The sequence below is a fragment of the Polypterus senegalus genome, chromosome 1, assembly GCF_016835505.1.
Source record: "Polypterus senegalus isolate Bchr_013 chromosome 1, ASM1683550v1, whole genome shotgun sequence".
Lineage (NCBI taxonomy): Eukaryota > Metazoa > Chordata > Cladistia > Polypteriformes > Polypteridae > Polypterus > Polypterus senegalus.
This window is the reverse complement of record NC_053154.1, coordinates 98155209-98170079: the sequence shown is the minus strand read 5'-3', so window position 1 is coordinate 98170079 and position 14871 is coordinate 98155209. Positions and strand designations below refer to the sequence as shown.

The 14871-nt window shown below is 39.3% G+C and overlaps 1 protein-coding gene across 3 annotated transcripts in view; it reads left to right on the top strand.

Annotated features, from left to right (window-relative positions):
* Positions 1 to 14871, top strand: part of kif18a (kinesin family member 18A) — a 135174-nt gene that overhangs the window by 69788 nt on the left and 50515 nt on the right. For all 3 annotated transcript variants that reach the window (XM_039753810.1, XM_039753793.1, XM_039753801.1), the window contains exon 10: positions 8049 to 8211. In XM_039753810.1, the coding sequence (XP_039609744.1) occupies positions 8049 to 8211 (163 nt within the window). The remainder of the gene's footprint in view (positions 1 to 8048; positions 8212 to 14871) is intronic.

The following is a 14871-nucleotide window of genomic DNA, read 5'->3' as shown; positions in this document are numbered from 1 at the left end:
CTTTAAGTACATGTTCAGAATGGTATTGTCTTTAAATAATAAGAAAAATTTCAATATAAAGTTCAGTTTATCTTCTTAAAAAAGTAAGGCAGAAACATAAAAGGTCATTTGACCAGCTTCACCTTTAAACTCTGAGTAACCTTAGCCAAAATTATTATGTACATTAGGCTAAAACAGTGTGATCATTGAACATTTTGTAATTACAGTAATCCCTCCTCGATCGCGGGGGTTGCGTTCCAGACCCCCCCGCGATAGGTGAAAATCCGCGAAGTAGAAACCATATGTTTGTATGGTTATTTTTTTATATTTTAAGCCCTTATAAACTCCCCCACCCTGTTAACATTATTAGAGCCCTCTAGACATGAAATAACACCCTTTAGTCAAACGTTTAAACTGTGCTCCATTACAAGACAGAGATGACAGTTGTTTCTCACAATTAAAAGAATACAAACATATCTTATCTTCAAAGGAGTGCAGTCAGGAGCAGAGAATGTCAGAGAGAGAGCTCGCTAAGAAAAGCAAACAATCAAAAAATCAATACGTGCTTTTAAGTATACAGAAGCACTGCGATAATGCGGCATTTTGTAGAGGAGCGTCCGTGTCCTCTGTGCAAACAGCCCCTCTGCTCACACCCCCTCCGTCAGGCAGAGAGAGTGAGAAAGATAGAGAGAAGCAAACAATCAAGCACCGCGCAGGAAGCATATCTTATATCATTGAGGAGTTTTAGTTAATATGTAATACATGCTCTGATTGGGTAGCTTCTAAGCCATCCGCCAATAGCGTCCCTTGTATGAAATCAACTGGGCAAACAAACTGAGGAAGCATGTACCATAAATTAAAAGACCCATTGTCCACAGAAAGCTGCGAACCAGCGAAAAATCTGTGATATATATTTAGATGTGCTTACATTTAAAATCCGCGATAGAGTGAAGCCGTGAAAGTCGAAGCGCGATATAGCGAGGGATTACTGTAGATGCAAGTAAAATTACTAATGGTCACGGAAGTCCAGTGATCCCCAGTAAGAGCCACAAAGTCAGATTTCTGTAATGCATCTAAATTTGCTTTCTTTTCAGTGTCATAAAGCTGTTGAATTTTACTTGAAATAGTCTCTCGGCACGGTAGTTGGAAAGTTGGATCACCTGACACTAACTGTAGCGCATTTTCTAACCCCAATCTTTCACCACTGTTAGTGGTCTACAGTCCAAAGTAATCCATTTTGCGAGAGAATTTGTATGTTTGACCGATGTTGACTTACTAATTTTGGTCCTGAAGCCAGTCATTTCATCAGGTTGGGCTGCCGACACCTTTTGTTGGTACTTGAACTCGCACTGCTAGTGCTAACAGCTATACACAGTTTCTGTGCTCGCTGTAACATGTTTTGCATTTAGATGGTACCGTAAGGTTGAAGTGCTTCGGTGGTATGCAAACTCCTTTTTGCACAGTTTGCACAAAACCACGCTTTTATCAAGGCTTCCGTCGGGTAGTCTTTTGAAATGAAATTTGCCTCTGATCAGTCCTTTGCAACGCGCTTTCTTCAGACTCTTCCATTTTTGTAGCTCTGATGTGTGCATCAATGTAATCGATGTACCAGGAAATCATGCATTGACAAAAGTTCCCCCTTGCTTGGAATGCAAAGTGTGATTAAATGCATTATTTTTTTAACGCGTTATGGAGCAAATGCGCCGAAGCTTCTCAGCTGTGCTTGTGCTATGAAAAGGAAACATTTTAAAAATAACGTAACATGATTGTCAATGTAACCTTTTGTAGGGTCTGTCACTGAGACTTATTAATTGTCATCGCGAAGCAGAGCCTTACTGGAAATTGCAGACATTTGAATTGAAATGGGAGATCAGAGAGTATAATGGGAATGCGAGAAATACAAACTCTCTCCCCTGAGTAACTGCAAGTAAAAATAGTTGCCTCAATTAGGTTCTTTTGCAGACACGTGACCTGAAGTCTCGTGCCGTTACAAAGTCTTGGTGGTTGTAAGGTTTTCAGTAATATTAGTGGTGTCCCAACCCTCAAAATTAGATTATCCTCAGTAGTGCCTGCGGGATTCAGAATGTGGAGAAACCCTAGAGACAGCGTGTGTATTAACTTGTGGATTTTTCTGTGAGTATTTGGTGGCAGCGTCACAAAGTTGCTTCCGCAAGACCGCGTTAGCTGCGGAGCTCAGCTCAGAGCGAAATGAGGTGAATGTGAGGGGAGATGATGACGTCAATCCCCCCCACAAACACAGTCTCTCGGAATTTGCATAAGCACAGTCCTCCACCAGCAATTTTAACTTAGTTAGTTACAAAGTGATCCAAACTCTCGTTTATACCCTGCGTCCTCTCATTATACTTGTATCTCGCGAATATCGTATTAGTAGTGGGCATGACAAACGCCAGCAGCAGCCTGTCTATGAACTTAATTTAAACTTTATGTTTATACCATGCTTTGTTTCCGAAGTAGCTGCACTCGTGAATATGCTTGTATGCATCACTGTGCATGACAAATGCCAGCGCCAGCCTGTCTATAAACTTAATTTAAACTTACGGTTTACATCGTGCTTTGTTTCCGCTGGTGCTGCATTAATGAATATGCTTGTATGCGTCACTCGCTCGCTTCTTATTCTTTCGCTGCCTTCTCAATTGTATAATGCATGTTTTCTTCAGCGCTCTTTGGAGCTCCTCCTTGATTTCTACGTACTGTGTTCACAGTCAGTTCACGTGATTTCGTGGGAGGCGTGATGACGCGACACACAACTCCGTCTCCCACGGCCATCGCGCTGCAGTCTATTACAGTATTTGGACAAAAAATAGGTTCCAGTTATGACCATTACGTGTAGAATTTTGAAATGAAACCTGCCCAACATTTGTAAGTAAGCTGTAAGGAATGAGTCCTGCCAAATTTCAGCCTTCTACCTACACGGGAAGTTGGAGAATTAGTGATGAGTGAGTGAGTCAGTGAGGGCTTTGCCTTTTATTAGTATAGATAGCTGATTGAATTAAAATTCCTCCCAAAGTACCTACTGTATATTGTTCTTTGGTGCTTTCCCATGCATATTAGCACATCTTTCTTTTGTAAAATAGAAGGCATACAAAGGGACTCCAAAAACAAAAAAAAGAGAAAGAATTCTTCAAAAATGTAAAGCAGAGGGAAGCATAGCCCAACCTCAAGTTTCAGGCTTTCTCCGGCTCTGTAAATATATAGTATAGTATATATATACTAATAAAAGGCAAAGCCCTCACTCACTCACTCACTCATCACTAATTCTCCAACTTCCCGTATAGGTAGAAGGCTGAAATTTAGCAGGCTCATTCCTTACAGCTTACTTACAAAAGTTAAGCAGGTTTCATTTCGAAATTCTACGCATAACGGTCATAATTGGAATCTACTTATGTACAGTACATATATACCAGCCATAGCCTACAGCTCGGTCATTGTGTCAGGTGGAGTTGCGTCCCTCATCGTCACGCTTCCCACGTAATTGAGTGCCTGCCCATATAAGGCCGTCCATCAGCGGCAATCCAATAGAAACACTCTGCCGCTAAATATTCGCGGGTGAAGGACTGTGCTTATGCAAATGAAGATGAGATGGTCAGGGTGGTGTTTGGCACAAACTCAGCGAAACTGCGAGAGAAACTTTTAAGTGCCGGGTCTTAGCTAACATTAAATAAAGCCGTGGACATCGCACAAGATAGCGCAAGCAGAGCTAAGAACATTCGATGCATGTACTCCGAGCGGCTCCCGTGAACTGACTGTGAATGCAGTACGCAGAGAACAAGAAAAGGCTCCAAAGAGCACTAAACAAAAAATGCATTACACAATTGAGAAGGCAGCAAAAGAATATGAAGCGAGTGACGCGTACAAGCATATTCATAAGTGCAGCTACTGCGGAAACAAATCATGGTGTAAACCGTAAGTTTAGATTAAGTTTATAGACACGCTGCCGCTGGCGTTTGTCATGCCTATGACGAATACGATATTCGCGAGATACAAGTTTAATGAGAAGACGCAGGGCATAAACGAGACTTTGAATCACTTTGTAACAAAGTTAAAATTGGTGTAACGGAGTTAAACTTGCTGGTGAAGGACTGTGCTTATGCAAACGAATAGGAAAGCAAGGTGTAAAGCTTCACTTTAAATTTAATGAGAAGACGCATTGCCGGGTCTGAGCTAACATCGCACGAGATAGCACAAGCACAGCTGAGAACCTTTGATGCATGTACTCCGAGTGGCTCACGTGAACTGACTGTGAACGCAGTACGCAGACAAAAAGCAACAGCTCCAAAGAGTGCTGAACAAAAAACGCATTACACAATTGAGAAGGCAGGAAAAAAATATGAAGCGAGTGACGCATACAAGCATATTCATAAGTGCTGCTACTGCGGAAACAAAGCACACGGTGGAAAAAGTACTTTCTAGCTAAAGAAAGACAGTGTTAAAAAACCCATGCATGCAATGTGTAATGTTTCAAATAAAGAGGAAGATGAGCTGTTTATTGATGCAGTAAGAAAGGAATCGATGAATGAAACCTGTTATCTTTACAACGGTTGACAAACACGAAATGTAACTTGAACACAACACATCCTCCAAATACGTGCCTGATTGAAAGAAATAATGATAATCAAATCCTTGATGACAGCAACACTCGTAACAGTCACAAAACAATTACATTGACAATCATGTTACGATATTTTTAAAATGTTTAGTTTTCTTTTTCATTACTTCTTTAACACACTTCTCTGCTGCGAGGCACGGGTATTTTGCTACTGTATATATATATATATATATATATATACTGCTCAAAAGAATTAAAGAAACACTTTTTAATCAGAGTATAGCATAAAGTCAATGAAACTTATGGGATATTAATCTGGTCAGTTAAGTAGCAGAGGGAGTTGCTAATCAGTTTCAGCTGCTGTGGTGTTAATGAAATTAACAACAGATGCACTAGAGGGGCAACAATGAGATGACCCCCAAAACAGGAGTGGTTTAACAGGTGGAGGCCACTGACATTTTTCCCTCCTCATCTTTTCTGACTGTTTCTTCACTAGTTTTGCATTTGGCTACAGTCAGTGTCAATACTGGTAGCATGAGGCGATACCTGGACCCTACAGAGGTTGCACAGGTAGTCCAACTTCTCCAGGATGGCACATCACTACGTGTCATTGCCAGAAGGTTTGCTGTGTCTCCCTGCACAGTCTCAAGGGCATGGAGGAGATTCTAGGAGACAAGCAGTTACTCTAGGAGAGCTGGAGAGGGCCATAGAAGGTCCATAACCCATCAGCAGGACCAGTATCTGCTCCTTTGGGCAAGGAGGAACAGGATGAGCACTGCCGGAGCCCTACAAAATGACCTCCAGCAGGCCACTGGTGTGAATGTCTCTGACCAAACAACCAGAAAGACTTCATGAGGGTGACCCAAGGGCCCCATGTCCTCTAATGGGCCCTGAGCTCACTGCCCAGCAGCATGCAGCTCGATTGGCATTCGCCATAGAATACCAGAATTGGCAGATGCACCACTGGTGCCCTGTGCTTTTACAGATGAGAGCAGGTTCACCCTGAGCACGTGACATATATATATATATATATATATATATATATATATATATATATATATATATATATATATATATATATATATATGAGATTATGGAAAGAAGCAAAACAAGACAATTTTGTGTCGGCTTGATAAGCCACGGTGAAGAATTTTGTTGGATTAAAACCTTTTTTATTTATCATATAGTTTTAGTATCTGAAATTTGGTATAAGTGTATAGCAATGTTTGAGGCAATAACTGATGAAACATCACTGCTTAATATACAATGTTTTGTGATCTTTTAAAATACAGTACATTGCTGAAATGCTATCTTATTTGCTCAACTAGAAGAATCCCAATCCTCCTGCCATTAAACAATGAAAAAAAAAATCTTATTTTAGTTACAAAAAATAAAAATAGAGGAGCTTAGAATCTTGCAAACATGTTCTTCTGAAATAGCTGAGCTTGCTAAGCTGCTGTTAGCACTTTGGACACTTCAATCACTTTGGGTGATAACTTCAAATGAAGCTATATCATCTCTTTTAAATTAAATGTAGTGTTACATACATTGCTGACATGTTGTAATGTTCACATCGTAATGCAGTTTATAAAAATCGCATTGTATTAGACTAGCTGTGCAACCCATCTAAGACTGGTTGAAATCTAAGTAATCAATGTAGACTTCAGCATTATTATTTGCAGTGCACCATGCGACACATATGTCTCTGCTATATGCCATTTGGTATGAGATTTCTAAAAGCAGTGTTAATGTTTGTGATGTATCATCTATTGCATTGACAAATGCAATTAATTTTATTATTAAAATGTTTTTGATTACACCATCTTTTGGATGACGGAAACATAGTAATTGGATGAGTACAGCAGGCAGGCACTTCACTTTGATTGCCACAGAATGCCCAAATCTTTTTTTGATGCTAGTGAAACATAAACAGAGTTTTTGACTTGACAAAGAAACTACGACTTTCAAAGCCACATATACTGCGCATTGTAATTATTTAAAAAAAATATATATAAATTATTTGTTTTTCAAGCTTTGCCTTTACTACAAGTTGCACAAAACTGATAAAATATACAGAGGAATCACAATTATGTTGGTCCTTCCACATTTAAAAAAAAAAAAAAAAACACTCTAGTGACTTCTTTTTAATGAATACTAAACAGAATAGCTTATAGAAAGAATCTGCTTTTCTTATAACTTATCAAACTACATTAAAAGAATGTAATACTTTTCGTGAATCAGCCCTTTTAATGTAACATCTGTGTTTAAGCATGTACACTTTATCTGAATTCCCTGAGTAATCTTTGAGTAAAATATTGTTATGATGATGTTAGTTTTTTAATCCAGTCTTTAAATATGCTTATACTGCATTTAAGATGTAATAATTTTTTGTAATATACTGATGATTTTTTTTTTATAGTATCTCTGCTTAGCAACTGCCTGATATTCAAAACCACACCACTATCAGACATAATACCACTGACATCTACTACTATCCTTCCTTCCTTCATAAGTCGTGAGAAACAATTTCATTGGGTCAAAAAAAAATCTGGCAAGGTTACAATTGAAGAATTACTATAACTACGCATACCTTTGCTAGCAAAAGTATTCAAAAAACACAGTAGATTTTTGGAATTATGCAATTTGCTAATTTCATATTCACTAGTTTTGCAAAGCAGGGACATTTGTAAGATTTAAGATTAGTAAGATTTAACTGTGCCCTGCAGTTGAATCATGTTTGTACTGGAATATTTACATTTTTGCTTTAAGAACATTTCTGTGCTAAAACTTACATATTCTGTTTGGACAGATATATATACACACACACACACATATATATTGTGTATATGTGTGTGTATGTGTATATACTGTATATTTTGTATCTAGCATTCATAGACGGCCAAGGGAAACATCTTTTTTTAGGTAATATTTAGTATTTAGTATTCTTCAGTACTTATAAATGTTAAAACAACTTTCCATAACAGACTTAACCCCCCATTGAGCAGCTTGTTGCTGAATTATATCTTTCCTTGCCATACTGTGGTTTGACTATTTGAAAAATGTCTCCTAGAAACTCTCAAAACTATATTATGATGCCACCTGTTTCAGCAGCCAGAATTGATAGGAGTGGTTAAGGACTTAAAAGTGAGCCTAAAGGCACAACAAAAATTCACCACATGAACAAATCGTAAGCTTGGATCTCGGTCCTGCCCATATTTACTGTTCAACATCTCCAAGTACTTTGCCCTTCAAAGGAGAGTGTGTAAAAGGCCTACTCTAATAATAACAAAGTAGTCCACAGACTTTTCACTGAGTTGTCACAGTGTAGCACTGCTGAATTATTAATACTTCCAAAATTACTAACCTAACAGGAAATCTTGTGCTAGACACTTTAATGATCTGTATGAACTGAAACTTCTTGTTTTTGCTTTTATTGTTCTCATTGACCAGCTTCAAGAATTTCCTACCTTGGATTATTGCTAATTTTTTCCTTCATTTTTAGGCTGGAGGACACCTTGAAAAGCATCTTCTTAAATCGAACAGAGCTTAGAAAGGAAATTCTGAGTTTTGAGAAGAAACTAAAGGAGAGTGAATTAAGAATGCTGCATCAAAAATGCACTTACCACCATATACAGCTACTATGCTTTGATGAGAAAGCAGTAAAGGTAAAACTATGTAATTTTATATTAACAGCTGTTTGTATAACCGTAGTTTTTCTGCAGATAGCATGTATTGTTTCTGAGGTTAACGTGTTTGGGTGGGTGATAGGGTCACAACTGCTTGAATATTGAATGGCATACCAAACTGCTAACTGAAGCAAGAACAGATGGCTTTTGTTATGGCATCAATGCTAACTTTTTAGGTCACATACATACTGTGGTATTATTGGTTAGACAGCATAGGATGGTGGTCTGTAGGATGACGTTGGAGATCAAGAAGAGGAGGAGAGTGAGGGCAGAGCCAAGGATCAAATGGTGAAAGGTGAAAAGAAGACTGCAGGGTGTAGTTCAGGGTGGAGGTAAGACAAGACACTAGGTGGCAATGGAGAGTTACCAGATAGCTGGGCAACTACAGCAGAAGTCGTAAGAGACACAGCTAGAAGGGTGCTTGCTGTGAAATCTTGACAGAGGATGGAGGGTAAAGAAACTTGGTGGAATGAGGAAGGTACAGGAGATTATACAGAGGAAGAAGCTGATAAAAAACAAGTGAGTTTAGCTACACAGAGGGACGAGCAGGGAAAGATAAGTAGCAGGTCAATGTGATAAAGGATAATAATTGAAATGTACTCGCAAGCAAGGAGAGTGTGTTGAGCAGATGGAAAGAGTACTGTGAGAGGTTGATGAATGAAGAGTTTGAGAGAGAGAAGATTGGGCGACATGGAGATAGTGATCCAGGAAGTGCAGTGGATTAGCAAGGAGGAAGTAAGAACAGCTTTGAAGAGGCTGATGAATGGGAAGGCTATTGGCCTAGATGACATACACTACTTGTAGAAGCATGGGAGTGTTTAGGAGAAATGGCAGTGGAGTTTGTAACCATATTGTTTAATGTAATCTTGGAAAGTGAGAGGGTGCCTGAGGAATAGAGATGTTTACTGGTGCCGATTTTTATTTTTAGAATAAGGGTGATATACAGAACTGTAGTAACTACAGATGAATAACATTGATCAGCCACAGCATGAAGTTATGGCAAAGAAGTGGTGGAATCTAGGTTAAGAAGGGAGGTGATGATTAGTGAGCTATAGTATGGTTTCATACCTGGAAAGAGCACTACAGATGTGATGTTTACTCTGAAGGTGTTGATGGCAAAGTAAAGAGAATAGCAGAAGGAGCTGTAGTGTGTCTATGTGGACCCCGAGTTGTGGTATTATATGAGAAGGTCTGGAGTGGTAGAGAAGTATATAGAAGTGGTACAGGATATGTACGATGGAAGTGTGAAAGTGGTGAGGTTTGTTGTAGGAGTGATGGATGTGTTGAATATGGAGGTGGGATTACATCAGGGTTTGGCTCTGAACCCTTTCTTAATTGCAGTGGTAATGTACAGGTTGACTGGGGAAATTAGACAGGAGTCCCCATGGACTATAATGTTTGTGGATGATATTGCTATCTGTACCAAGAGTAAGGAGCAGGTTGAGGGGGCCCTGGAGAGGTGGAGATATGTTGTGGAGAGGAGAAGGAATGAAGGTCAGTAGGAGCAAGACAGAATACATGTGTGTGAATGAGAGAGAAGTCAGAGGAATGGTAAGGATGCAGGTAGTTGAGTTGGCAAAGGTGGATGAGTCTAAATTCTTGGGATAAATAGAACAGAGAAATAGGGAGTGTGGAAGAGAGCTGAAGAAGAGTGTGCAAGCATGGTGGATTGGATGGAGAGAGTGACAGGAGTAATTTATGACAGACTAGTGCCAGCAAGAGTGAAAGGGAAAATCTATAGGATGGTAGTGAGACCAGCTCCATTATATGGGTTGGAGATGGCGGCACTGACAAAAAGACAAGAGTTAGAACTGGAGATTGCAGAGTTAATGAATGTAAAATTTGTATTGCGTGTGACAAGGATGGATAGAATAAGAAATGAATACGTTAGAGGGTCCGCTCAAGTTGGACAGTTTGGAGGCAAAGCCAGAGAGGAGAAATAGAGTTGCTTTGGACATGTACAGATGTAATGTTAAGATGGAGCTGCCAGGTAACAGGAAAAAGGAAGTGCTAAGAGGAGTTTTTTGAATGTGGTGAGAGGAGACATGCAGGTGGTTGGTGTGACAGAGCAAGATGCTGCATGCAGGAAGATATGGACACGGATGATCCACTGTGGCGATCCCTAACAGGAACAGCCAAAAGAAGGTGGTGGTATTGCACCAGAATCACAGTCTTTTATTTGCATTATCTGATTCTTTTTCATGTGTTTCCAAATTTCCGTTTAGCACATTATTAGGAAATGAATATATTCACACAAACCCAGAAAAAACAGACTTTATGTTTAGTAGACAGTAAGAAAAAGTTGCAGTTATTAGTGTTTGGTTGTTTTCTTCTAGTCATATTAATTCTTGTTAGTTTTAAATGACATTTTTTTCATGGTTTTAATTAAGTTGGGCATTTTTATAGCATTAAAATTTTGATGAGAACAGGCAGTAACTCCTCAATTCCTATTTACCTAATCATTTGAATAACCAGAAAAATTCTACTCTCAACAGCATTTCAGAGTAACTTGCAATACAGAGTACAGTTAATTTTGGTTCTGTTTATGAAGAGATACCTCCTAACATTTCTGCAAAACTTTACTGAGCTATTTCAGTGCTCCTGTGTTCTTGATGAAAATAACAAGTCCACTGTTGCACTATACTTAACTATGTTCAGCATTTAAAAAAAAAAACATCTGTTGGCATAAGAATATTCGGCTCCTTCAAACCTTCCCTATAGATGATTATCTTTAGCCTGAGAATTTATCTTATTACACTTCTTGGGAGGTCCTTTAATTTTATTATGCAGATAAACCTTACACACAATGTTCCAAATAAGGCCTAACAAACACTTAATACAGGTAAATCATAAACATTTTACTTGTATGACAGAGTTTGCTTTACATCCAAATATGTATTTTTTAAAGCAGTTTCTCTATCATTGTTTATAGCTATGACTCCAAATAGGACCCTAAAGTATCTATACTAATAAAAGGCAAAGCCCTCACTCACTCACTCATCACTAATTCTCCAACTTCCCGTGTAGGTAGGAGGCTGAAATTTGGCAGGCTCATTCCTTACAGCTTACTTACAAAAGTTGGGCAGGTTTCATTTCGAAAGTCTACGCGTAATGGTCATAACTGGAACCCATTTTTCTCCATATACTGTAATGGACTTTAGCTCGATGGCCGTGGGGGGCGGAGCTGCATTTGACATCATTACGCCTCCCACGTAATCACGTGAACTGACTGTGACCGCAGTACGTAGAAAAGAAGGAATAGGCTACAAAAGGTTGCCATTGATTTCAGGCAAGATTGCTTTTCTCCTGGACAACTATACGTTGCATTGTCAAGAGTGAATTATAATAATCGTAATAAACGAACAATAAAACGGCGTAGAACCCGTGGATTAAATAAAAAGGCAGCTTCCTTGGCAAAGCAAGGACAAAGGATGGCTTTATATGTCATTCGTTTATAAAACAGCGGAGGAGCTGTGTAAAGGCTGCTTCACAAAAAACCAGCGGAGCGCCTTATATTAGCAGGCAGTCAGCTAAAGAAGGGAATCAATAAATATCTATAATCGTAATAAACGAACAAAAAATAGCGTACAAGCCGCGGATTAAATAAAGGAAATGGGTACCTGAACAGTAAAGTAAGTCTCGAATAGCTACACAATAACTATAACAATCGTAATAAACGAACAATAAAACAGTACAAAACTGCGAAGCAAGGAGAAACGACGGCCTTATATGGCGTTTGTTTATAAAGCAGTGGAGAAGCTGTGTGAAGGCAGCTACACAAAAAAACAGCAGAGCGCCACACTCTGAATGTATTCCTCGCATCACCGTTATACCCTCTGATCTCCCATTTCAATTCAAATGCCTCAAATTTCCAGTAAGGCTCTGCTTTGCGATGACAATTAATAAGTCTCAGGGACACACCCTACAAAAGGTTGCCAATGATTTGAGGCAACATTGCTTTTCTCCTGGAAAAAAACTATATGTTGCATTCTCAAAAGTAATCTCAGTGCACAGGTATATTTTCCCTCAGTTTAAAAAGGTTTTCTTTTCTTCTTCATAAAAATTTAAAAGCAGTTGTTCGTCGCTGTGAAGCGCCGGGATTTTGCGATATACAGTGTGTGTATATATATATATATATATATATATATACACACACACTATGTGTGTGTATACTGTATATGTATATTTATCTGTATGTATATGTGTGTGTGTATGTGTATATATGTTGGTGTGTGTATACTGTATATGTATATATGTAGATATGTATATGTTTATATGTATATATGTTTATGTATGTATGTATGTATGTATGTGTGTGTATATATATATATATATATATATATATATATATATATATATATATAAACTGCTCATAAAAATTAAAGGAACACTTTGAAAACACATCAGATCTCAATGGGAAAAAGAAATCCTCCTGGATATCTATACTGATATAGACTGGGTAATGTGTTAGGAACGAAAGGATGCCACATTGTTTGATGAAAATGAAAATGATCAACCTACAGAGCCCTGAATTCAAAGACGCCCAAAAATCAGAGTGAAAAAATTATGTGGCAGGCTAGTCCATTTTGCCAAAATTTAATTGCAGCAACTCAAAATTGTACGCAGCACTTTGTATGGCCCCTGTGTTCTTGTATACATGCCTGACAACATCGGTGCATGCTTCTAATGAGATGACAGATGGTGTTGTGGGGGATCTCCCAGATCTGGACCTGGGCATCACTGAGCTCCTGGACAGTCTGAGGTGCAACCTGGTGGCATTGGATGGACCAAAACATAATGTCCCAGAGGTGCTCTATTGGATTTAGGTCAGGAAAGTGTGGTGGCCAGTCAATGGTATCAATTCCTTCATCCTCCAGGAACTGCCTGCATACTCTCACCACATGAGGCCAGGAATTGTTGTGCACCAGGAGCCACTGTACCGGCATAGGGTCCGACATTGGGTCCAAGGATTTCATCCTGATACCTAATGGCAGCCAAGGTGCCTTTGTCAATCCTGTAGCGGTCTGTGTGACCCTCCATGGATATGCCTCCCCAGACAATCATTAACCCACCACCAAACTGCTGCCTGTAACATCATTCAGCATGAGCATAATGTTCTCCATGGCTTCTCCAGACCCTTTCACTTCTGTCACATGCTCAGGGTGAACCTGCTCTCATCTGTAAAAAGCACAGGGCACCAATGGTGCATCTGCCAATTCTGGTATTCTATGGCAAATGCCAATCGAGCTGCATGCTGCTAGACAGTGAGCTCAGGGCCCATTAGAGGACATGGGGCCCTTGGGTCACCCTCATGAAGATTTTCTAGTTGTTTGGTCAGAGACATTCACACCAGTGGCCTGCTGGAGGTCATTTTGTAGGGCTTTGGCAGTGCTCATCCTGTTCCTCCTTGCCCAAAGGAGCAGATACTGGTCCTGCTGATGGGTTATGGACCTTCTATGGCCCTCTCCAGCTCTCCTAGAGTAACTGCTTGTCTCCTAGAATCTCCTCCATGCCCTTGAGACTGTGCAGGGAGACACAGCAAACCTTCTGGCAATGACACGTATTGATGTGCCATCCTGGAGAAGTTGGACTACCTGTGCAACCTCTGTAGGGTCCAGGTATCGCCTCATGCTACCTGTAGTGACACTGACTGTAGCCAAATGCAAAACTAGTGAAGAAACAGTCAGAAATGATGAGGATGTGGAAAATGTCAGTGGCCTCCACCTGTTAAACCATTCCTGTTTTAGGGGTCATCTCATTGCTGCCCCTCTAGTGCATCTGTTATTAATTTCATTAACACCACAGCAGCTTAAACTGATTAACAACCCCCTCTGCTACTTAACTGACCAGATTAATATCCCATAAGTTTCATTGACTTTATGCTATACTCTGATTAAAAAGTGTTCCTTTAATTCTTTTGAGCAATATTTTTTTTTCTTTTCTTTTTCATAACTTCTTTAACACACTTCTTCTCCGCTGCAAAGCGCGGGTGTTTTGCTAGTTTTCTATAAATGTTACTCTGTAGCTAAGGAATAGGCATTCCTTATCCAAGAAGGCCACAATGGTAAGAAGTTTTTGTTTTAACCAAATTCTGCAGTAGGAAGTAAATATTTTGCCTTGTAAGACATTTTGTTTAATTACATATTTTGGTACTTGCTATTCTGCTATGTCAAAAATTGTGTTTTTGAGAAAAATCTACAAAAAGGACAGGAAAGAAGTAGAATCCTATATCCCTTTATCTTTTTTATTTTGCTAAATCCAAAGCAAGAAGAATTGTTAGGCACCAGAAGCAGCCAAGCACATCTTTTACAGATACAGTACTTCTCTAAGGAAGAGAAAAGTGTGCTAAAGTGTTTGTGAAGCCAGGTTGAATGAGACATGTGGTACTCACTGCAGGTCTCTTGGGAACTCAGCTTGATGCAGCACCATGAAACAGTAAAATCGCAGCATTGCTTACTAGGGAATCCATTCCCGGACATTTTTCATTCACGGGAATGAAACTGCTGTAATTCCCGGGAAAACGGGAATGGCCAAGCTCACATATATAGCGTGTAAAAGTGTAAAAATCGATCAAGAAATAACAGAGTTATAGTTGAAAATAATTCAGGTGGTGCCATTGCTGCAGCTTGCACTTCATCA